General features: G+C 37.5%; 3 protein-coding genes across 3 annotated transcripts in view; all 3 read left to right on the top strand.

Annotated features, from left to right (window-relative positions):
- sf3b3 (splicing factor 3b, subunit 3) overlaps positions 1–7,546 on the top strand; it is a 29,627-nt gene extending 22,081 nt beyond the window's left edge. Inside the window, exons 23-27 of the mRNA XM_067420453.1 lie at positions 1,056–1,268; positions 1,540–1,638; positions 2,618–2,761; positions 3,216–3,320; positions 6,743–7,546. Coding sequence (XP_067276554.1) covers positions 1,056–1,268; positions 1,540–1,638; positions 2,618–2,761; positions 3,216–3,320; positions 6,743–6,883 — 702 coding nt within the window. The 3' untranslated portion in view covers positions 6,884–7,546. The remainder of the gene's footprint in view (positions 1–1,055; positions 1,269–1,539; positions 1,639–2,617; positions 2,762–3,215; positions 3,321–6,742) is intronic.
- Positions 7,547–9,861: 2,315 nt separating this feature from the next.
- On the top strand, positions 9,862–19,304 carry il34 (interleukin 34). Its single transcript, XM_067420454.1, has 7 exons — positions 9,862–10,174; positions 11,619–11,728; positions 14,305–14,411; positions 15,396–15,473; positions 16,465–16,659; positions 16,957–17,119; positions 18,481–19,304. Exons 2-7 carry the CDS (start codon positions 11,689–11,691, stop codon positions 18,522–18,524), a joined length of 627 nt encoding a protein of 208 aa, XP_067276555.1. The 5' UTR covers positions 9,862–10,174; positions 11,619–11,688; the 3' UTR covers positions 18,525–19,304.
- Positions 19,305–20,049: 745 nt separating this feature from the next.
- The window catches only part of lonp2 (lon peptidase 2, peroxisomal), a 35,316-nt gene continuing 31,072 nt past the window's right edge, over positions 20,050–24,293 (top strand). Inside the window, exon 1 of the mRNA XM_067420447.1 lies at positions 20,050–20,398. Within this exon, the coding sequence (XP_067276548.1) occupies positions 20,166–20,398 (233 nt within the window). The 5' untranslated portion in view covers positions 20,050–20,165. The remainder of the gene's footprint in view (positions 20,399–24,293) is intronic.

The following is a 24,293-nucleotide window of genomic DNA, read 5'->3' as shown; positions in this document are numbered from 1 at the left end:
AGTGTGTCATATGCTATAGCTGTCCTGTGCACAAGAAGACCCTGTTCGTGTCTCAGCTCAAGGTTCAGGCTTATTTGTTCATTAATGACGTCATCAGCGACTAGTTGACGTCGACTCGACTTTCATCACATAAATGTAGACTTTAAAAAAATGGAAGTCGTTCAACCCCTAAAAGGCACAAATGTGAACTATTTCTTCTTCGCTTGTGAGCCTGATCGGAACATCACTCTAGTGATGTCCGGTTCATGAACAAATCATTCTTTTTAGTGAACCGGACAAACCAGTTCACCAAATAGGACTGAATCGTTCAAAACGGTTTGTCTCAAATCGGCGCTGATCACAAGTTACTTTAGTTACTTACTTTCTGACATGAGTGACAGTCCCTCCGAATAGAAACTAATAAATACTCACGAGCAGCTAATATTGAGTATGTGTGTGTAACTGAACGTGCAGCGGTTCTTTGATCAGCAGTACAGAATTGAAAACCGGTTTCTTTCGGACATGTTCAATACTGAGAACCGACAAGCCAATGAGCAGAGCCTCTTCATACACACAACGCTATATCACTATATAAAGCAGTTTAGTTTTTTTGCGCACAAAAACTATTCTTGTCCAATCATAAAATTAGTGTAGAGCCACTGTATTGAGATGGGCTTTGTAACTACGTCTTTAGTGCTTTTTATGGGTCTTGAGAGAGGAAATGACATTGGTGTCAATGAAGGCCTTTCTGAGCCATTGGCTTTCAACAAAAATATCTTCATTTGTGTTCCGAAAATGAACGGAGGTCTTACAGGTGTCGAACAACATGAGGGTAAGTAATTAATTAATGACAGAATTTTCATTTTGGGGTAAACTAAACCTTTAAATGCATTTCCATGTGTCACACTTCACAGTTCCTGGTAGTTCATGTAGTAAATGGCTGATTCAGGTGTCTGACATAAATAATTGTTAGTGACAGACCTATTAGAAACTTTTCATTTATTATATTTTATTTGCATGTCTTTGTCAGAAGTTTTTCAGGGGTACAACGTTCTAAACTCCTTTTCTTCTTGCAGCATGTTCCTAACTTGGTGACAGGTATTCACACCATTGGGCAGCGTGTGATTGTGTCTGACGTTCAAGAGAGTTTATTCTGGGTGCGCTATAGACGCAACGAGAACCAGCTCATCATCTTTGCAGATGATACATATCCTCGCTGGGTCACAACAGCCTGCCTGCTCGATTATGACACCATGGCTGCTGCGGATAAGTTTGGAAATATCTGCGTTGTGAGTTATCATTGGTTTACTTTTTGAGAACTTTGAGACCAGGAGCACAGATGTACCAGATACTGTTTGCAAAGTCAATGTAAACAACCTTTCATTTCAGTGAATATTTTAGTATAGTTTTATTTTTATTTGATATCTAATATATTGAAAAATTGTATTAGCAGTTGCAATGGGGGAATAAAATGCATGTGTAAACTCAGGAAAAAAGATAAATTGAGGTGTCATCTGTATATATTTGCAACAAGTAAACTGCATAATAATTTTTTTTCAGGTCCGTCTGCCCCCCAACACCAGCGATGATGTTGATGAGGACCCCACAGGGAACAAGGCATTGTGGGACAGAGGCTTGCTCAACGGAGCATCACAAAAGGTAGAAGTTTCTGCTACATTCGTTACTCAATACCTCATGTCCCACAGGTCCCGGAAATTGTTCGCAAGACCTCTGGCACTGAGCTGTCCTAACCACTTGTTTCTCATTGTTTTTGTCTGTCTGGTTGGTTTTGCGGTTGCTGTTCTCCTTGCACACACACAGACCTGCACCCCAAAACATTTGGCTGGTGTCCATGCCCTGCTCTGGTTCTAAAACCTCAGCAGCAAATCTTGTCCTCTCGCCAGAGATCATTATGTGCAGATTAGTAGCATGGAAATGTTTAGGTGGACACAAGGGAAAGTCCCTGTTTGCACACCAATGACTTGCGTCTAGCTTTGACGGACATACCTAAAGTATGTGTAATCAGGACTCGGTGGATTGATGTAAACATATTATTGTGGAATTTTTCTTTGAATGTGCGATATATAATGACCATATCGGTTATAAGCTGATATTAGTATTTCCTGTCGTTTTAATTGTATTGGTCATATTAGCTTTTTTTTTTATATATTGGGCAATGCTGGATATTTCCACCTGTTTAACATTAGATACAATTTTGCTGTAATCTAGTGCTATGGATACTAATTATTGATTTATGGCTTGTGGTTCATAGATTAAGATTTAACCTTTAAGAGTGCTATTACTTTAACAGCATATCTTTTAACAGATCTGTTTTGGTGTTATGATAGGAAATCCTGTATGTGTTTAGACATTAATCATAGTCAAGGAAATCTGATGTGTAACATTTTTATAGATCTGTGCACTTATGTTTTATTAAAATTAACCTGCTGCAATTAATGTTATTCAAGCAACAAAAGGGTGAAACACCCAGTGATTGTTGCCCTCTGAATCGTAATCATTTGTGAAGCAAATGAATCTCCACACCTTTAATATGTATGCAAGTGAATTGCTTGCCTGTGACGCCAAACATTCTTCTTAAGACCCATTTAATCCATACCTGTTTTTTTTTCTTTCACAGGCTGAGGTGATTATTAACTATCACATAGGAGAGACTGTGCTGTCCCTCCAGAAGACCACCCTCATCCCTGGAGGGTCGGAGTCCCTGGTGTACACCACGCTATCAGGAGGCATTGGCATCCTGGTGCCATTCACCTCTCATGAGGTACAATTCCTTAAAGTGCGAATAACCAGTAATTACATAAGAGGGATGCTGATGTGCAATGGTCTTTCACAAGTCTAAAACCACTGAAGCAGAAGAGGTGAAGGCCTCTGATCCAGGCACTTGTATTTAGGCCAACAGAGTAGAGATGTTTTTAAAAAACATGTTTTTCTGTATCACCATTGCCTGAATCACCACGGTACACCTATAATAAGTGTTTATATTCATATTTTAGACCGTCTGGTCAGCACCGCTGCAGCCCAGTACCTTCGTGACTCATCATAGACATAGAGAGAGAAGTAGCTCCGGCTACAATGTTCTTTTGCAAGACTTTAGAGCGTCAAAAGTTATATCCTGCAGCTTTAAATAAATGATGGAATAAAGGTTGGCCGTAATTTAATCATGATTGAAAATTTTTTATTTGTGAAAATAAAATGTATGTCTCATCTGTCTTTAGGATCATGACTTCTTCCAACATTTGGAGATGCACATGCGCTCTGAGTTTCCCCCTCTTTGTGGTCGTGATCACCTCAGCTTCCGCTCATATTATTTCCCAGTGAAGGTAAGGATGCAGTTAATACATTACACAGGTTTGGTATTAACTAGGGATGACTCGATTCCTCTTTTTATCACCGATACTGCAACCTTGAGTTTTCTGCTATCGTAAGGGGTGTAACATTTCTGAGATGTGCTTAAAGCGGTTAACCAATCATAACACGCTGATCCAGCCAACCAATCAGATTATGTTCTGCTTTTTGGAAGGAGGGGCTTCATAGAGAACTAAACAGTGTCACAGACAGACTAGGAAGAACGTTGCTGCAATGTTTAAATTGTGTTTCAAGCATGGAAAATTATTCTAGTAGACCCCAAATTCAAGACTTTGAAAAAGGGTATAATAGGTGATCTTTAAGGTTACAGTAGGGGTGGACAATATAGCATGAATTATATCACGATATTTAAATATTTTTTGCGTTAACAATATTTATGACGATACAGTAAAAAATATATGGAACAAAGTTTTATTGGTTAATGCAGCTGGTAGGCAGAAGCATTTATAAGTGCAAACAAAATGAAGGGCATTGTCCATCCTTTTCCAATGAGTTACTGTCATTGATTACAGAATATTTAATTCAAAGTGTAAATCTATTGTTATAAGGTAGCAGCAGCAGCTTTATAGTCTCACACAGCACGAGTCGAGAAATGAAAGTAATGTAACCTTGGTACAAGTTAGTGTTTTCACTGGAAATCTTAAGTAAAATTTTTGTTTAATAATGACTAAAGTAATTTATGCCATAGTCTGTCTAAATATTTGATTCTGATTGGCTGGAAGCTGTGCAATAAAATCGTTGAATGCATAGGTTCCTCCAAGCACGAATCTATATAAATAACTATATAGATCAGATGAGTCGTCTTCTACACATACCTAAATTATTATTAGGAACACCTGTTCAATTTCTCATTAATGCAATGATCTAATCAACCAATCACATGGCAGTTGCTTCAATGCATTTAGTGGTGTGGTCCTGGTATTTGAACTCCAAACTGAATGTCAGATTGGGAACGAAAGGTGATTTTTTTTTTTTTTTTTTTTTTTTTTAAGCAATTTTGCGCGTGGCATGTTTGTTGGTGCCAGACCGGCCAGTCTGAGTATTTCACAATCTGCTCAGTTACTGGGATTTTCACAAAACCATTTCTTTGGTTTACAAAGAATGGCGTGAAAAGGGAAAAACATCCCGTCTGTGGCAGTCCTGTGGGCGAAAATGCCTTGCTGATGCCAGAGGTCAGAGGAGAATGGGCTGACTGATTCAAGCTGATAGAAGAGCAACTTTGACTGAAATAACCACTCGTTACAACCGAGGTATGCAGCAAAGCATTTGTGAAGCCACAACAGGCACAACCTTGAGGCGGATGGGCTACAACAGCAGAAGACCCCAACGGGTACAACTCATCTCCACTACAAATAGGAAAAGAGGCTACAATTTGCACGATCATACCAAAATTGGACAATTGAAGAATGGAAAAATGTTGCCTGGTCTGATGAGTCTTGATTTTTTTTGTTGAGACATTCAGATGGTTGAGTCAGAATTAGGCGTAAACAGAATGAGAACATGGATCCATCATGCCTTGTTACCAATGTGCAGGCTGGTGGTGGTGGTGTAATGGTGTGGGAAATGTTTTCTTGGCACACTTTAGGCCCCTTAGTGCCAATTGTGTATTGTTTAAATGCCACTGCCTACCTGAGCATGATTTCTGACCATGTCCATCCCTTTATGACCACCATGTACCCATCCTCTGATGGCTACTTCCAGCAGGATAATGCACCATGTCACAAAGGTCGAATCATTTCAAATTGGTTTCTTGAACATGACAATGAGTTCAATGTACTAAAATGGCCACCACAGTAACCAGATCTAAACCCAAAGAGCATCTTTGGGATGTGGTGGAACAGAAGCTTTGTGCCCTGGATGTGCATCTTATAAATCTCCATCAACTGCAAGATGCTATCCCCTCAATATGGGCCAACATTTCTAAAGAATGCTTTCAACACCTTGCTGGATCAATGCCACGTAGAATTAAGCAGTTCTGATGGCGAAAGGGGGTCAAACAGTATTAGTATGGTGTTTCTAATAATCCTTTAGGTGAATGTATATTATTGCGCTGGTTTTGTTATGAAGAGTACACGCACGCGTCTTTCGCATAGAGAGCGGAGATCATGCTGCATATTCAGGAGCTCAGAAACTTATCAACACCGCCCCGTGACTTTTAGCAATAAAATAGCTAAGCTACTGGTTCACTACATTATATTTCTCTGCAACAATGGGGTTACAGCACTATTTTTAAGTAATAAATGCACATCTTCATTGTTAAAGGGATACTTCACCGCCTTTTCATATTAAAACATGTTATTCGCTTAATTAAAACGAATTGATGCATACCTCTCTCGTCTGAGTGTGTGCACTTAATCGCTCTAATGCGCGGTGACAACCTGATAGCATTTAGCTTAGCCCACTGAGCCCAGTTCATTCACTATGGTACCAAAACATAGATCAAGTTAGGGAAAACGTGGAGGTGTTTGGTTGCTTCTATTTAAATACAGTTACACTAATAGTTGAACGACCTAGTATGGTGACAAAATAAAACGTGGCGCTTTTCTTAGCGGATTAAAAAGGAGAACTATCATGTATGGTAGAATAGCACTTCTGAGAGTACTTCGACTCGGCGCAGTAAAGTCCCGGCTGAAAAATCCTCCCTCACATCTGATGACACGAGAACACCTATGCAAGAGAGGATTTTTCAGCCGCGACTTTTTACTGCGCTGAGTTGAAGTACTCTAAGAAGTGCTATTCCGCCATACATTATAGTTCTCAATTTTATATGACGGATGGATAGATAGATAGCTTGTGTGAATGACAAGTTTCACTGTTTGCTACTCCAGTACTCATCGAACAGACACCCAGTAGAGCGTACCACAGCATTCAGAATCACCAAAAAAACAAGAAAATACAGTCTTCCTAAACAACCATAGATGTCTGTTTGAAAAATGTATAATAATGGGAATATTGAGTCACAGTATAACCTCAAAGATGTTACAATATTTCTATCAACAAATTTTACACCCTAAATATACTGTCTGCTCTACAAATAAAGCTATGAATGCCTTTAAAAGACCTGAAATACAGTGCATAAAAGTTTTTGCTATAGTACTTTTTCTTTTTTTTTTAGCTTAACTGTAAGAATCATTTTGACAGTATTGGATTTGGATTGGTATTGGACCGATACCCATTCCAACAGAAAGTTTGTATCCATATATTGACTTTCGGTTCAGTGCATCCCTAGTATTAAACAGGAGTTTAGTTCTTTCTTAACTATCCACTTGTACTTTAAATGTAGTATCTTAAGAGATAGTAACCAACATACCATTATTTAGACTATTTAAGTCCCTTAATAGTCATTTTCTCATTGACTTTGCTTGAATGCTTCTAGAATGTGATCGATGGAGACCTGTGTGAGCAGTTTAACTCCATGGACCCCCATAAGCAGAAGAGTGTCTCGGAGGAGTTGGACCGCACACCTCCAGAGGTGTCCAAGAAACTGGAAGACATCAGAACACGCTATGCCTTCTAGTGTCTTTACATCTGGCAGGAGCACCATGAGAAAATCAATTGTTTTTCCAGGCTTTCCATGTCTGTGGTCACAACTTTCCTACCACAAGTATAGCAACATTTTGTGACAGCTAAAGGAAGTTCCCTGTTTAACCGGTGCCAGCTGGGAGCCGTCACAGTCCCAGTGGTCAATGACCTTGTCTTGCATGAAATGACTGTTGGTACTGTACTCAGCACAAAGCATCTCAGTTTTTATTTCTTACTGCGTGGTTGCATAGAAGAAGGAATAAATATTTTTGGAGAAATGTTTTCATGCATAAGACTATATCAGCCTGTATACAAGTGTGGCTTTTACATGTAGAGACTTGGGAAAAGTCTTACTGATTTTGTAGCTACTGTAAATTTAATCCACATTTTATTATATGAATCAGTCTGCATAAAACATTCCATCGTTCACAGCTTGAGTATTTAAATTGTGTATGTTTTGAAGGTTAAAAATCTGTTCCCACTCTTGTAAAAACAGTGAAATTGTAAAATAGCTTTAGTCTCTGTGGAAGCAGCAAATCTGTTTTGGTTTTAACTTTTTCTTTTTTCTTTTTCTTTTTGAAGAGACTAAATCATCCAACCCCATAAAAGAAATGGTTTGTCATGTGTGAGAATTTGTAAATAAACTTTTTTTACTTTCTCACATGTTTCCATGTTTGTCACAAGATTTGTCGTTAACTGAGCCCTCAGGCAAAGCAGGTTTTCTTAAGCTGTCTTTTTCCTTTTGCAATCTTATGCATTTTTTCACATGACATTTGAGTCATTGTGTTTTCCTTAAAATCACTTAAATGAGTCGGGCTTCATTTCCTTAACTTTACCAGTCATGTAAATCTTTGAGACATTTTTCATAGGTTGCTCTGATTGCATTTGACCTGACACCATACTTAAAATGTTGATTTGAAACCGTTATAGCATATTAAGATGACTGACCAACTCTTGCAGTGCGGGATGTTGCATCATTCTATTTAGTAATGCTTTAACTTATTGTTTCACTTTTTACTGACTACTGCTTTGAGCTGAAGTCACAGCTGACTTAATAACCAAATATGTTGATTGTTAATCAGAATATGCCATTTCTGCACTGTCATGGCTATATTATTTGTGTCTGGAGCTGAAGTTCATTATCATAGTACTTAAGACATGGTGCAGACCTTTTTTTTTTTGCAAAATTATTTCTGTGACTCAATCGTGTGTCATTTTCTTATTTTAATTGCTTGGTCAGTGGAGCCTGAAGTGATAACACCACAAAACTCCTATGAATTTCATCAGAGTGAGTAATATACTGATCACACTAAAACCAACCAAATGATTGAGTCCTCCAGGTTCTACCACCCTCCACCTTCAGTCTAGATATAACTAATTTCACCCTTAAAATAAGTTGTGAATAGAGATGAGATGGCTTGCTTTGAAGGTACAGAAATGAGAAATATGAGGAAGGCCATAATGTTTTCAAGTGCGTTTAAGTTTAATGCTGTGAGATTGTTCCAGTCTAGTGTGTATAAACAATTGTTTTATGGTCTCTTCGAAGTAACATTGTACTATTGCAGTACCCTTAAACTGCTGCTGACTGTGCCAACTTTGCTTGTGATTGCGGTTATCTTGATTATTGTCATTTGTAATCTGAATCCTGGTTTCTGAAGCCACCAAATTCAGGCTGGATGTGTTTTTAATGCACCCCCCAGAATTTCGGGGACTAGAAAGATTCTCTTGGGGTCTGTGATGATGGGCCTACCTATAAAAACGTCTGGGCTCTGTTAAGAATTAAAGAAAATGGGAAAAAAAATATAATTTCAGGTCATAAAAGTAGGTTGAGATATTGTCTAAGGTGTTTATAACCTAGTGCTATTTAGAGGCACATTTAGAAATTTTCTTTCACTCTTTCTCCTTTGGGGGGTTTCCATATTGGTGTGATGTAATCTGTGTTGACAGATGGTGTTTTGGCTACTTTTTTAAGGGTTGGGTGGGGGACTCGGAATGCCCCTCTCATTGGGTCTTGAGCGGCTTTGGGCTTTGTTAGGACAGCAAAGATGGCTCTATCGACAAGTGATTATTCCCCTTAAGAAAGATTATGGTACTACAAAACAAGGGGGCCATTGTGGCAATTGACAAAGCAATCGTACGACAAAGCAAATGTCTTCTGAGCGTTGGTTGCCCATATGCCCATTGTCCATTGTGTTGCGAGACGAAGCGCTTCAGAATCCGAAAAAGACGTTTTGTCATGAAATTCCTAAAAGTGTACAACTGTGCCAAGCCTGCCACCACAGAACCACAGTAAATGTAGGGAATAAATTAGTAATGTGCGTGGGTGAATGAGGTTTACAGGGAGATTGGGCAAAAAAGACACTTGAACGATGCTTGTTTCTTGTGTAGCCTACCAAAGGTGTTGATAGGCCAATATTCTAGGTGACCAATTTTTTGGATGGTGGCAAAAAAAAAAAAAAAAAATTCCAGTACATTCTTGGGCACAGTTTTGTCTTCTCCATGTAACCTTAACTCTATTAAATAATATTTTGAAATGTTTAAATACATAGTAACTCGATAAATAATGGCATGACACGCCATGTTTCAATAAATGCACCACTTTACAAGGTTGTAGCCTATTAGTTATTATTATGTATTAGTTGGCACGAACGAACTAACACCTCTGTTCAGCATTTGTTAATCTTTGTTAACGTTATAAAAATGCAGCTGTTCGTGTTAGTTCATAGAGCTAACAAGATTTAAACGATGGATTAGTAAATGTTAAAATTAACATTAATAAATGCTTTAAAAGGTGCAGTTCATTATTAGTTAATGTTAACAAATGTAGCTAATGAGCCGTATTGTAAAGTGTTAGGTTCCTTCACGTTAGCCTACGTCACGAAGGCTTCAGATTTTAATACACATTGTTGGTCACATCCAGACACTGACGAGTTAATAATTTAAGACTCAAAAGTGAAAGTAACAATCTCATCTACTGTCGCTCTTTACTCAGCGTGCTCTTCTCGAGGAGGCTACTTTCGCACGGAGAAGGAGGGTGTGTGTGTTTGTGTGTGTATGTATATATCTAACGACTGAACATAAAGACGGGACATAAAGAAAAGGGAGTTTCCGAGTCATTTGGGTGGACGTTGCATTGAAAAAGGGGCGAATTTACTACTTGTGTCAGTATTCTGCACCCCTGGAATTGTCAGCGGTCATACCTAGGGATAAGCAAACAATTGCTGTTTATTGAAAGTGCACTACAGATGACTTCCCTGTGAGACAGCCTGGGTCATCGAATCGAAAGGTTTGTGGTTTATTTGTATTTGCTGTGCTGTTGAATTGTGCTGCGTGTTAATGCTTCTTATTTGGGAATTAGGCGCAAAGAGGCGTATAGGCTCAAGATCCAACGCGGTCCACATACTAGCCTACAGGTGAATTTACTAGATTTTTCTGAGAAAAACATTGGATCGATACATCAACACTTTTATGATGTTCAGTCGATGGCACGCATGTGAATACACATATTATAATGTAGCTATGTTTATTAACTGTAATTGTATTCATGATAGGCCCACTTTCTTATTGTAATAGCCTATATGTCTAAGTCATTTATTGCGAAGAAAATCCCGATTTTAATCAGAATGAATCATATAATAATTAAGCATTCTATAAATGTATTAACTTGATTAATTATGTATTAACTTAATTGTATTAACTTGATTAAAAAATGTAGGCTATTAGCCATAATTTATGCCACTACTCAATTATCTAGACTAAATCTGAATGAGGCAGTTGGCACATGGATGTAGCATAATAATCAGAATTTTGAGTCTTAACTGTTCGGAATTCCAAACATTTATTTCTGTGCATGTCTAAACAAAGGTAATCCTAGGAGTTTAGCACAAGAAGACATTATGCTGTTGTAAATAAATAAAAAATCAAAATAAAGAGCATGACCCACATCTTGCAATTAAAATGTTGTGTGCTGTAAAAATAAATAAATAAAAAATAATACATATATTATTATTATAAAGGCATAACCAGAATATTGGCCCTATTTGGCAAATGTGCACTATTTGGAAAACAAGTTAAAAGTTAGACCTCTGCGATGTCTTTTTCTCAGTAGATGTAGTCAAAATCTGCTTTATATTAGGAAAATCAAACAGATAGTGCTGGGAAAATGGATTGCAAAATAGAAAGAAATGTACAATAGATCATTATGTCAGGTAAAAGAAATTTCTGATAAAGCTACAAAAAATGTTGATTCAAAAAAATCGACATTCTACTCTACATGTTCATCACATGGATATGAGTCAGAAACTTGCTGTTATGTCAAGCCGTTCTTAAATTCCCATTAGGATTACAAGGAATTTTAATTTTTCCGTTCGAAAGAAGCAAAAAGAGACAGCATCTGGATTTGTTTTACACAGCTGCACAGGCTTTGTAGAAGAAAAAAAACAGTGGAACATTATGATCGAGATCCAGCCCTTTAGATGAGCAACGATCCCCTTTCCTGCGTCACTTTGATTTTTTACAACTTTTTTGGCCATTAAAATCATATGTGCCAGATCAGTCTTTTTTGATATTTAAAAATTTTACCATCCAGAAGGAGAGTAAATGAATTCAGATGTGTCATCCCTGGTTCTCTTTGTCCAACATACATTTAGAAGTGCACATAAAGTCATGCAACGGCATTCAATCTAGTGAGGCATTTGTTCTGACTGTATTCTGTCTTCTTTTTTTAATAGACCAAGTGGACATAAGAATTTTCTGGAATCCAGATCCATATTACAGCGTAGGCATAGAATAATCAGAACCATGATCCAGTTTGAATGCCGGCTCCTCAGGGGGCTGCTGGGTAAGTAAAGTCCAGTAATTATTTGTACAATGCTAGCCAGTATAAAAAATGACCTTTGAAGATCTTCAGTTGTGTGGGAAATTTGTGTGTGACAGTACTATAAATATTTCAGCTGTGGTACTTCAAAAACATTTAAAGTGATTGGTTACTTCCTCTGCTAACTGGAGAGAGTACAAACGCCACTTATTTGTCCAAATGAGAAGAATTTATCTGGCTGATTGAGTGAGCTAGCTTAGGCAACAGTTTACAAAGAATATGGTTTTAACATCTGCATACAGGGTCACTTGTTTCTTCTGAAATGAGTGGCAAGTTGAACATATGTTTGAAGAGAGCTACTGCATATTATGCTTCCACTGAAGGACTGAAGTGACTGTTAATGTCACCACATCCTGTTCAGGACAGAGAAAGAGAGACAGACAGATGCATAAGGTAAAAGAGAGGGCAAGGAGGGGGATACCAGGCCAAAAAAGCCAGAATAACTTTGACAGGAGATGGGGGTTGAGTGGTCAGACACCAGTAAATAGCCCAGGTTCTGCGGCATAACAAATTCCTCTGGCCCTCGGAAGTCTGTTTCATGGCTCGGAGACTTTGCTGACTGTCAGTCTCTGGGTAACTGCCCTGTAGTGCTGCTCAACCACAGAGGCCAACCGCAATGTGATCCATAGCAAAGTGACAGATGAATGCCGGTTGCCCTGTCTTTAAGCCCAAGGCTAGCCAGTCAGAATCACTTATCTCTGACAATAAAAGCTCCAAAATAGATACAGGATCGGCCTCACAGTTCATCTGCTTGAGTTAGACTTTATCTTCTTGAAAAACGCTCCTGTGCGATCTTCTCATGCATATTATGCTTTTGTGGATTGCAGAAGCTCTTCTGTTGTGGCATTATGGCTTGTTTTTTATGCAGCAGCACCTTTTTCTATGTAATTCAGTTGTGGTTTGAGGTTTGTGACTTGTCACGGTTTCAGCGTTTGTCAATATATTTATGCAACTATATGCGTCATTGCCTTCACACCGGTGTCTATGTGACATTCAGCAAAACATAAAGTGAAAACTGATGCAGTTAATAGTTATCATCAGTCAATTGAAATATATTTTATTTATTTATTTATTTTTAAAACAGGAAAGGATTAAGGACAATCGGGCCTGGCTCAGTATACAACTGATTTTATACACTCATCTAAAGGATTATTAGGAACACCTGTTGATCTAATCAACCAATCACATGGCAGTTGCTTCAATGCATTTAGGGGTGTGGTCCTGGTCAAGACAATCTCCTGAACTCCAAACTGAATGTCAGAATGGGAATGAAAGGTGATTTAAGCAATTTTGAGTGTGGCATGGTTGTTGGTGCCAGATGGGCTGGTCTGAGTATTTCACAATCTGCTCAGTTACTGCGATTTTCACGCACAACCATTTCTTGGGTTTACAAAGAATGGCGTGAAAAGGGAAAAACATCCAGTATGAGGCAGTCCTGTTGGCAAAAATGCCTTGTTGATGCTAGAGGTCAGAGGAGAATGGGCCGACTGATTTAAGCTGATAGAAGAGCAACTTTGACTGAAATAACCACTCGTTACAACCGAGGTATGCAGCAAAGCATTTGTGAAGCCACAACACGCACAACCTTGAGGCGGATGGGCTACAACAGCAGAAGACCCCACAGGGTACTCCACTACAAATAGGAAAAAGAGGCTACAATTTGCACAAGCAAACCAAAATTGTACAGTTAAAGACTGGAAAAATGTTGCCTGAGACATTCAGATGGTTGAGTCAGAATTAGGCGTAAACAGAATGAGAGCATGGATCCATCATGCCTTGTTACCACTGTGCAGGCTGGTGGTGGTGTAACGGTGTGGGAAATGTTTTCTTGGCACACTTTAGGCCCCTTAGTGCCAATTGTGTATTGTTTAAATGCCACGGCCTACCTGAGCATTGTTTTTGACCATGTCCATCCCTTTATGACCACCATGTACCCATCCTCTGATGGCTACTTCCAGCAGGATAATGCACCATGTCACAAAGCTTGAATCATTTCAAATTGGTTCCTTGAACATGATGCTTAGTTCACTGTACTAAAATGGCCCACACAGTAACCAGATCTCAACCCAATAGACCATCTTTGGGATGTGGAGGAACGGGAGCTTCGTGCCCTGGATGTGCATCTTATAAATCTCCATCAACTGCAAGATGCTATCCTATCAATATGGGCCAACATTTCTAAAGAATGCTTTCAGCACCTTGTTGAATCAATGCCACGTAGAATTAAGGCAGTTCTGAGGGCAAAAGGGGGTCAAATTCAGTATTAGTATGGTGTTCCTAATAATCATTTAGGTGAGTGTATACTTCATCTTCAAAATGTTTTTAAATAAATTAATCATGAAGATTTGTATTGATATTAAACATAAAGGTACATGCCTTTAAATTACATATAAACTGATTGTTCTAAATTATCGAATGTGAATTAGCTGCATGTTTTGATGTAAAGTTTAAGAACAAAACAGCGATCATATCATGATGTTTTCATGATAGGCAATGGCATTATGTTAAAACCCGTTATTTTTCTTCTTCTGTCCCTCTAGGTTTTATTTGTCTATTACTAATGTGCATGAGTGCAGCACCAGATCTCTGTGGTCCTCTTAGAACAGTACAGGACAGCCTAAACTCAAGCCTAAGGAGACGTTATATGGTAAATAAATGCATAATACTTTAACTATAGTGTTATATTCGGAACAATTATGGAAAGATGATATTGAGAACAGACATAAAAAGAAGAAAATATGTGACATTGGACCACAAAAACAGTCATAAGTCACGCGGGTATATTTGTGGCAATAGCCAACAATATTTTTCTTTTATGCCAAAAATCATTAGGATATTAAGTAAAGATCATGTTCCATGAATACATTTTGTAAATGTTCTACCGTACATTAAAAAAAAAATATTATAATTAGTAATATGCATGGCTAAGGACTTTGTTTGGATAACTTTATAGGTGCTTTTCTCAATATTTAGTTTTTTTTTTTGGCACCCTCAGATTCCAGATCTCGGCCAAATATTGTTCTATCCAGAGGTGGACAGTAAATAAAGTTAATTTACTTGAGTACTGTACTTAAGTACACTTTTTGAGTATCTGTACTTTACTTCAGTTTTTTTTCTTCTGGAAACGTATTACTTTATCTTCATTACTTTTATACAAGTATTTAAATTAGTTTAAGTTAGTCGTATGCTAGTATGACTGGCTTAAACCATCATGATGGCATAGTGTGCATTTATACAAAAATAATAAAATAATGCGTTAACATAAAAAAGGAAATTACTTTTGATACTTAAGTACTTTTGAAAACAAATACTCCTTTTCAACTTCCACTTGTAACAGAGTAATATTTGACCAGTACTACTGTTACTTTTACTCAAGTAATCAATTAATGTGTAATTTGTCCACCTCTGGTTCTATCATACATCAGTGAAAAGTGTAATAATTCAGATGATGTATAAATCTCAATTTTAAAAAAAATACCCCTTTGACTGGTTTGTGGTCCAGGGTCACATATACAATTTAAAAAAAGTGAATGTTGTATAAATGTCTACCATGAGGCAGAATGGCATGCCAATAAAAGGTTTTACATGTATTTATTTATTTATTTATTTATTTATTTATTTATTTTTACAGAAAATGAACTTTCCTATTAACTATACTGTTCAAGTGCATTATGAGGAGGTTTTCAGACTACGTAACATCAGCAGACTGGTAAGTTTTTATCCAACCATGCCTCTGACTCACTTTCCATCATGGCTTAAAGCCACATGCTCCACAACTTCCCACACCAATTAGCTCATTTTTCCTGTTTGTTGCCTATCACCAGAGGTTTATTACGCGTGACTTACACAAAGGGTCAGATTGGAGTCACAGTTTTAGGGTTTCTGAGGGCTTTGACTCAGCATTTGAAAATAACACAGGGGTGAATCAATGCATAACACTGTAAATCTGTGTATTATAGTATTAAATACAAATATTTTTTTACTGTAACATTTTTTAACACAAGCATAAACCAAAACATGCATAAACCACGATGCATAAATATTTTACAATTTAAATAAGATTTATATTTTATTTTAATGAAGAAATTAAATTAAGAATAAATGTTATCTTATGTCAAAATTACATTTACAATAACATTAAATTAAGAAGCCACCTGGTTGAAGAATAGACAGATATTTTAAACAGTATATATGCGATGGAAATTTTTATTTAACAATCAAGAATTTATTAAATGATAAAAAGCCTTCAAGATAGTTTTCTTAAGCATTATAACTTATTATAAGTTATATTGTATATAGATGCTATAAAAAGGGGGAAATATAAAACATTTGGATAATAAAATAATTTTACTTCCAGAATTGAGAGCTATCTGGTGTTTGGTAATAAACATATTAATAATAATGTTCCTGTTTTATTGTAGAAATAATCTTGGTCATCGTATTTTTTTTTTTTTTCTTTTTTAAAAGGAAAAATATATTATAACATAATATGGTGTGTAACGTAAGACAATCAATTCTGATCTTTGAACTGACCTGGCATAAACCACGTGAAAACCTTTAAAACTATTTTTTTTAACACTGAGATTTTGACACTATAAAAGAATACATGCCTGTAAATCACAACCATTCTAATATAACTGAACTTTTCCCTCATTATAGTTCTGCCTTATCTTGTTCTTCTCTCACTCTCTGTTTTCTAGAATACGAGTAATGAAGATGAACCTGAACCAGTGCAGAATAAAGATCTACAGGATTTGTGGCTTTTGGTTAGTCAGCAGGGCATAAAGAGGGTTTTAAGGGTGCTGCCAGAGAGACATCCTACGCGGTGTAAATACCTCTCCCATCTGGAGGATCTCTTCAGAGATGTTGAGGCTGTTTTTCCCAGAGATGAAGAGGTTAGAACAAAGATGTAATTTCTGCTTTCTCAACAGCATCACGTTATAAATCATTCTGGCTGTCACTGCCAATTTTTTCCTGCTTTTAAATACAAACATTAATTTTAATTAAATATTTGAAACAAAATTAAATAAAATCATATTGTTTTCTTGGCTGGGTAAAACTGAACTTTTGACCTCTTGAATCTGTCCAGTCTATTACTAATGCTATTTATGCAAGCATTATTTCTAGTGTTTAAATTCATCATAATGTAAAAACGTATGTGTGTGTGTGTCTTTGTACCTGTTTCAAAAAAGAGAGATCGTCCAGAAAGCATACAAAAGATCTTTGATCGACTGGAAGACCCATATTACCAGGGATGGAAGTCTGTTACACCCAAGTCAATACTGGATAACAGTTATCGGACCATGCTTTGCCTGTTCAAAGAGTGCTTCTCAAAAGAGGACGACCAATATAATTGTAAGTTAATGGAACTTGCCTTTTTTCTTTCTTTCTTTCCTTTTTTTTTTTCAATTGCTGGACTAAAATATTGACCTGATTCATTGATTAAAAGACCACTAAATCAATTCAAGAAACTCTACTTTTTTTGGTGGATTTTTTTTTATGGGGGGAATGATGGTACTGACTTACTCATTGGAGTTTTGAGGGTTTGAGGCAAGACAGTTGAGGTCCATCTAATGATTGCCACCACTTGGAATGGTTTGGGGAATTTTGGAGTCCAACCGCAAGAAGGGTTCTTCCACCAGTCCACCAACTTTTTGTTGATAATCTTATGCAACCCTAAAATGTATTCACACAGTAGCAAAAAAAAGGGCACTTTAGCTGTTTGTTGATGCATGTCTGTGGTTAGAAATCAGCCTTTGTGAATGAGAAATTTTTTTTTTGGGGGGGGGCTGTTCTAGGGGATTGAATCAGCATCTTTATCCCCTCCACGATGAATGAGACAGTGGCATGATTCAGGCTTTGAGGTTGTCTGAAGGATCTTAAAGGGATAGTTCACTTTGAAATTAAATTTTGATATGTTTTAGCTTACCTCATGGGCATCCGAGATGTAGGAGTATTTGTTTCCCCAGTAGTTTCAATTTTGATAATTTTAGGTCAAACCGATCTTGTCTGTGTCTCACATAATGCAGGTCTATGGTCACCACCTCAAAGAGCATACACAGAGAAGTCCAAATTAAACAATCCCCCATCGTAAGATGGTCTAAGACACAAAAAGGATGGTTTGTGTGAGAAAACGAACAGTATTTATATCGTTTTTACCTCTTGTACACCACTACGTCTTACTGATCCGAGGGCGCGTGTGCGTGTTTCCTGTGGTGTACAAGAGGTAAAAACGATATAAATACTGTTCGTTTTCTCACACAAACCGCTCGTTTTGTGTCTTAGGCCATAAATGTGTACTTACGATGGGGGATTGTTTAATTTGGATTTCTCTGTGTATGCTCTTTGAGGTGGTGACCATAGACCTGCATTATGTGAGGCACAGACAAGAACGGTTTGACCTAAAATGATCAAAATTTAAACTACTGGGGAAACAAATACTCCTGCATCTCAGATGCCCATGAGGTAAGCTAAAACATATCAAAATTTAATGTCAAAGTGAACTATCCCTTTAAGAAACCCACATGCTTTGCTAGCCTGAACATGCCTGGTCTTTACTTTCTACCAATTCTTTGTAAAAATGATAAGCATGACCATTAACACAATTTTTTACATGATTCTTTTGTTATCGTAACGATTTCATTCTAATACACAAGTCTAAATGTGACACCAAATTGTAACCACTTATCTGTACTCATTCTATTTTTCCATTCTAGATTGTGAAATCCTCAACAGGAGGAAAGGGAAGAAAACAACATAGCAGCAGCTCTAAGCAGATCTAATGCTGTCTTCATTTTGCTGGTGTTGGTGTAAAAGGGTGTTTCCCGGTTTATGTAGTGACACGCAGCGTGCTTGTGTGCCTCTAGTCCTAGTGAAGTTACTGACTGCTCCACCGGTGTTACCCATATGAAAAAATGCCGTCACACCACTTGGAAGACACTGTAGCCTACTGACCCTGCAGCTGTTGCTCTCCATCATTCTGAACATTCATACCTCCGTCCACCCGCCCGCAGACTTGCATATTGATGTGGTATTTTGCTAATAAAGGATCACATGTGATCGTTTGCTCTGTGGAGGAGAGAAGCTTTGACTCTTCGCTGTAGCATTTTCTATTGGTAATTGCAAAAAAAAAAAAAATGTCTTTGCCACTGTAACTTATATTTCTGAGAAACGTAAATATTTCGTCATTGATGAATGCCAAAACAGTATATTTTCATTGCCACGTTGTAAATGTTTTTTGGTAAGACGTATAAGTAACATGGAGCTTCTTTTGTACACATATCATTTGCATACAAATGTTGTGCCGACTGCTGGCTTAGTCGGTACTGTTGCTTTTACCCATTTGTGCTTTACTGCTGTTTTAATGTTGAAAGAAAGCACCAAAGTACTCCAAAAAAGTTTTTTTAAGGTGACCAGGAGGGTTTGATATCAGGTTTGCATATGTTTTATACACAGATTTTAATCTAGGTTATTTATTTGGACTCCTGCCACAGAATGTTCTGGTAACTGTTGTAACATGGCTTGGAAATAAATCTCCCACTATCACCTTCATGTGTTCACATGTATCATTTGTTTAAAGCTATGGGTTTGTTTTCTTTCCAAACACACCTTTCACACACATACAATATAAGGGATAAATATCACAAGACACAATTTTATATGGAGGTGATGACATTTACTGAATTATTTTATATCATCTATATAAGTTTATAGTATCTAATTATAAACACTTTAGACTTTTAAAACTCTAAAAGAAAACTTTTGCCTTTTTATAATAATAATAAACTAAAATAAGTTTTAACTAATCAGCAATAAATATTTAATTACAAAATATATAAAAGCACATACAATAAAATGTAAACTAAAAAACATAAATAAAAGCTAGGATAATTCAAAATATAAAAAAATAGTTTAAAAATAATATAGAAATTTCGCTGTGAACCGCAGAACTTCAAGGTCCTCTATGAAGGAGGATTATCTACCGTTTTGTGACCATATTTAATCAATTACATCTATTTTTTCCTCTAGAAAATAGAGCAAACCCCGTCCGCCTCGTTGGTCATTAGACCAAGGGAGCGGCTATTTCTAAAGATTCTAACCCTTCCACGTGAATTTTAGCTCTGCTTCAAATGGTTCAAGTTCTTTACTGATATTACTAACTCGACCCCGAAGTATAGCTAAGTAAACACACGAGGAGTGAGTACACAGTGTACATTTGGACGCAATCCGCGTGGTTTCACAAAAGTAGGCGTTTCCGTTTGCACTCCAAAGATTGTTCTAGTGTACCTGCCGTAGTTCCAACTTCCTGTTTTCATTCGTCCCAGTTTATCATACGATGAAGGCGTTCCTTAAACCCTAGTTCACTGCGAAAGTTTTAAACTTGTCTTACAGCTTTTGCACAATGCCATCCAACAGTGGTATTCAAATCCCCAGCCGGCTGCCTTTGTTGTGTACTCACGATGGAGTACTGTTACCCGGTTCGACCATGAGAATCAGCGTCGATACGGCGAGAAATATGCAGTTAGTGAAGAGCAGACTGCTGAAGGGGACCTCGCTCAAAAGCACCATCATAGGGATTATTCCCAACACCAGAGACCCCGAGCACGACAGCGATGAGCTCCCGTCCTTGCACAGGTGGGTCTTGGCTGTCAAGACTGTCAAACCCGCTGCAGATTCAGTGTGATGCAATTGTCATTGAGTTTCGTTTTGAAACTATTTGAAGGAGGACCCATGGTCATCTATTATGATTTTATAATACAAAAGGTTACTTTTCATACAATTATAAACTTTAGTTTATAATGTGTTATGTGTAACTTTGATATTTTGCGGGAAACCTATGGTCACACTCACCATGGTAACAGTTAATGTTTGTAAGGGTGATGTTGACTCGCATTGCGACACTATGTTTTTAGTTTAATAATATTCAAACATTAACCCACATGCCTGTTTACTATGCTTATTACATGCTAGTAGTAGCAGCAGCAGAGTTTGATTTCTAGATTAATCGTTTGAGCAGCAGATGGACTTTAACCTTGCGAGTCTCTGCTCTGTCAGAGATCAATGGTTATGTATCAAATCATTGCGGCCTGCCTAGACAGGGTTAAGGTGCACTATGTAGTATTTTTGCAGTAAAATATCCAAAAACCACTAGGCCAGTGTTATATATTCTGTTCAGTTGAGTACTTAAAATATCCCAAATGTTTCCAACTATTTGTAAATTGTGAGAAAATTGCTATTTTATCCAAGGAGCCGGAACGCGATAAGGAAGTTACCACCTTTTTCGTCTATGATTGGCTATAAGGGCTCTCCTCCGATTGGTTATACATCTCATGTCATGCTGTAAACTAGTCTGTTTTCTCTGTTTTGATCATCTTCACAATAGAAGTAAACGAAGTCAATCCAACATAGCCTACACACATACAAGTTTGTTTTTGTGACATATGGGGACATTCCTAGGCGTATTGATTTTTATACTGTAAAAAACGTATTTTCCATCCCCTTACACTGTCCCTACTCCTAAACCTACCCATCACAGGAAACATTCTGCATTTTTACTTTCTAAAAAAAATGAATCCTGTATGATTTATAAGCCTTTTGAAAAGTGTAATACCTGTCATACCCATGTCATTATACACATTTGTGTCCTCATATGTCACAAAACATGCCCCCCCCCCCACACACACAATTACTAGTATGTTTAACATGCACTAAAATTGTACTAGCAAGTTTATGCAATGTTAGGATCACATCACAATAAAAGAAATATGTCATATTTGAATCAAACTGTGGTGTCTCTTCTATGAAATTGGCTATAAAATTGTGAACTTTAAATATAAATCTGAAGACACAGACATATAGCTCTTTTCTTAGTATTTTGGATTGACTTAGTTTACGGTACTTATGTTGACGATCAAAACAAACTAGCTGACAGAGCCTGCCATGAACGTGAGATATATAACCAATCGGAGGAGAGCCCTTCTAGCAAATCATAGAAGAAAAAGGCGGTACCTTTCCCTACCATACTGGGGGGGAAAATAACGCAGCCAGGACGTCTGAGCATAGCGTCGCATGTCATGCATCATATCTGCGTTATCCTCAGTTTCCGGTTTTGTTTGGCAGAAACGCTTTACTCTTAGCAGTGTGAATAAGTCTCACAGCAGCATAACAATTTTAAACACACTCAAATGTATCTAATATGATAAACAGAGCTGTGTTACCTCCTCGTGACCGGAAAAGCAGAAATAGTGCTGTATCCCGTCATAATAAAAGTCCCGCTGCTCGCGAGGCGTGTTTGTTTATCATCTCATTAACAATCGCTCCAGCGGCCTTGCACAGCTACACAACACTCTATCCTGGTCTGTTTCATACTACAGTAACGTTAATAACCACATCCATCGGTTGTGAGGTAAAGACCACATGTTCCAACCAAGATGCTGCGCTCAAACTTGGCGTCATCAAACTAGGCATTTGTTTTGAATAGGCGACCTCTAGCTGACAGAAATTTGTGTTGCTCTATTGGATGGAGCCATTTAAGTATAGTAAACTTATTGCCATTTTCAAGAAACCATTTGGTGTTAAGGGTGTGCCAAGAAAATATCCTCCACACCATTACACCACCACCAGCAGCCTAAACCATTGATAGAAGGCAGGATGGATCCATGCTTTCATGTTTTTACACAAAATTCTGACCCTACCATCTGAATGTTGCAGCCGAAATCAAGACTTTTCCAATAATCTATTGTCCAGTTTTGGTGAGCCCGTGTGAATTGTGTCCTCAATTTCCTGTTCTTATCTAACAGGAGAGGCACCGGTGTGTTCTTCTGCTGCTGTAGCTCATCTGCTTCAGTGTTTGATGTGTTGTGCGTTCAGAGATGCTCTTCTGCAGACCTCGGTTGTAACGAGTGGTTATTTGAGTTACTGTTGCCTCTATCGGCCTGAACCAGTCTGGCCATTGTCCTCTGACTTCTGGCATCAACAAGGCATTTTCAACAACAAAACTGTCACTCACTGGATATTTTCTCTTTTTGGTTCATTCTCTGTAAACCCTAGAGATGGTTGTGTGTGAAAATCTCAGTAGATCAGCAGTTTCTGAAATACTCAGAACACTTCATCTGACACAAACAACCATGTCACGTCCAAAGTCACTTAAATTACCTTTCTTCCCCATTCTGATGCTCAGTTCGAACTCATGACTATGACGTCATGACCATGTCTACATGCCTAAATGTTGGCAGTTGCTGCCATGTGATTGCAATATAGTGATAGTACATTTATTTTGTGTTAATCTGCATATAGGTTGACATAGCCGAATTTCCAAGCCAGACTGTGAATCCTAAAAATTCGGTCTTAGTTGGCTATGGAGCTAGAAATATGACAAAATGATCTGAATTTGAATTGTATAAATCTGAATGATTGAAAAGTGTAATCTAACAAAATTGAATATTATGTTGCATTTTACACAGTACTGAATTTGAATTTTTTCAAATGTTGAATATAGAACCTTTGAAATTGAACACATCTGAAATGTTTTTATGTCGAAATTGTATAGACATGTATTTTCAAACAGCAGATATTTTGTTCTGAATTAATAGACTGTAAATATTCAGTTTTTGAAAATACAGATTCAAGATTTCAGATGAAGAAGAAATTCAGATCATCAAATTCAATATTCTAAAATTCAGATCATCAAATTCAATATTCTAAAATTCAGATCATCAAATTCAATATTCTAAAATTCAGATCATCAAATTCAATATTCTAAAATTCAGATCATCAAATTCAATATTCTAAAATTCAGATCATCAAATTCAATATTCTAAAATTCAGATCGCAGAAATTCTGATCATACAGAAAGTAGGCCAGAGGTCATCATCAGGGAAGAGTAAAGGATGTCAGAAAAGTCGAACGGATCACCATCTGATCATTTAAAGGGGGGGTGAAACACTCAGTTTCAGTCAGTGTCATGTCAATCTTGAGTACCTATAGAGTAGCATTGCATCCTGCATATCTCCGAAAAGTCTTTATTTTTTTTATAATTATATAAGAAAGATGCGCTGTTCCGAGTCTTTCCGAAAAAAGCCGAGCGGGTGGGGGCGTGTCGTGTGAGCGGAGCTAAATAATGACGTGTGCAGCAGCGCGCTGCTGCTATTGTGTTGAGTCGAGTGCGTCGTAAAGCTGTGTCATCCCTAACAGCGGGAAAAAAACTTTATTCAAAATAAAAATATGTCTTTTAATCAGATACAGCCATACATCTATGATCCGGAATCAGACCCAGAGGCTGCAGTTGAACAGGAGCAGCAGCAAAAACGACTAGAGCAGGACGTCTCTATGTGGTACAAGTTATACACTAACTATATAATATGCTTAGCGGCTTGTGTTATTTACATATTTATACTTGAATTATATCGTCATATTTTTGTCTTTGAAGGTGTACATGTGGGAAGTGCAGTTGTGCACGTGTGTTTGTGTGTTTACGCGTGGTTTGTGTAGACAGTAAGCGGACTGGTTTTGCACGGCAGGCTAAGTTAGT

This window comes from Pseudorasbora parva, chromosome 16, assembly GCF_024679245.1.
Source record: "Pseudorasbora parva isolate DD20220531a chromosome 16, ASM2467924v1, whole genome shotgun sequence".
NCBI classification, from domain to species: Eukaryota; Metazoa; Chordata; class Actinopteri; order Cypriniformes; family Gobionidae; genus Pseudorasbora; species Pseudorasbora parva.
The sequence above is the reverse complement of the archived record's forward strand: the minus strand, read 5'-3'. Positions and strand labels throughout refer to the sequence as shown.

Bases quoted from the DNA above. Each gene is read 5' to 3' on its own strand.
- il34 (XM_067420454.1), top strand. From the start codon at position 11,689: ATGATCCAGTTTGAATGCCGGCTCCTCAGGGGGCTGCTGG. The intron at 11,729-14,304 runs GTAAGTAAAGTC...CTGTCCCTCTAG, and splicing joins GCTCCTCAGGGGGCTGCTGG to GTTTTATTTGTCTATTACTA. The intron at 14,412-15,395 runs GTAAATAAATGC...TTATTTTTACAG, and splicing joins GCCTAAGGAGACGTTATATG to AAAATGAACTTTCCTATTAA.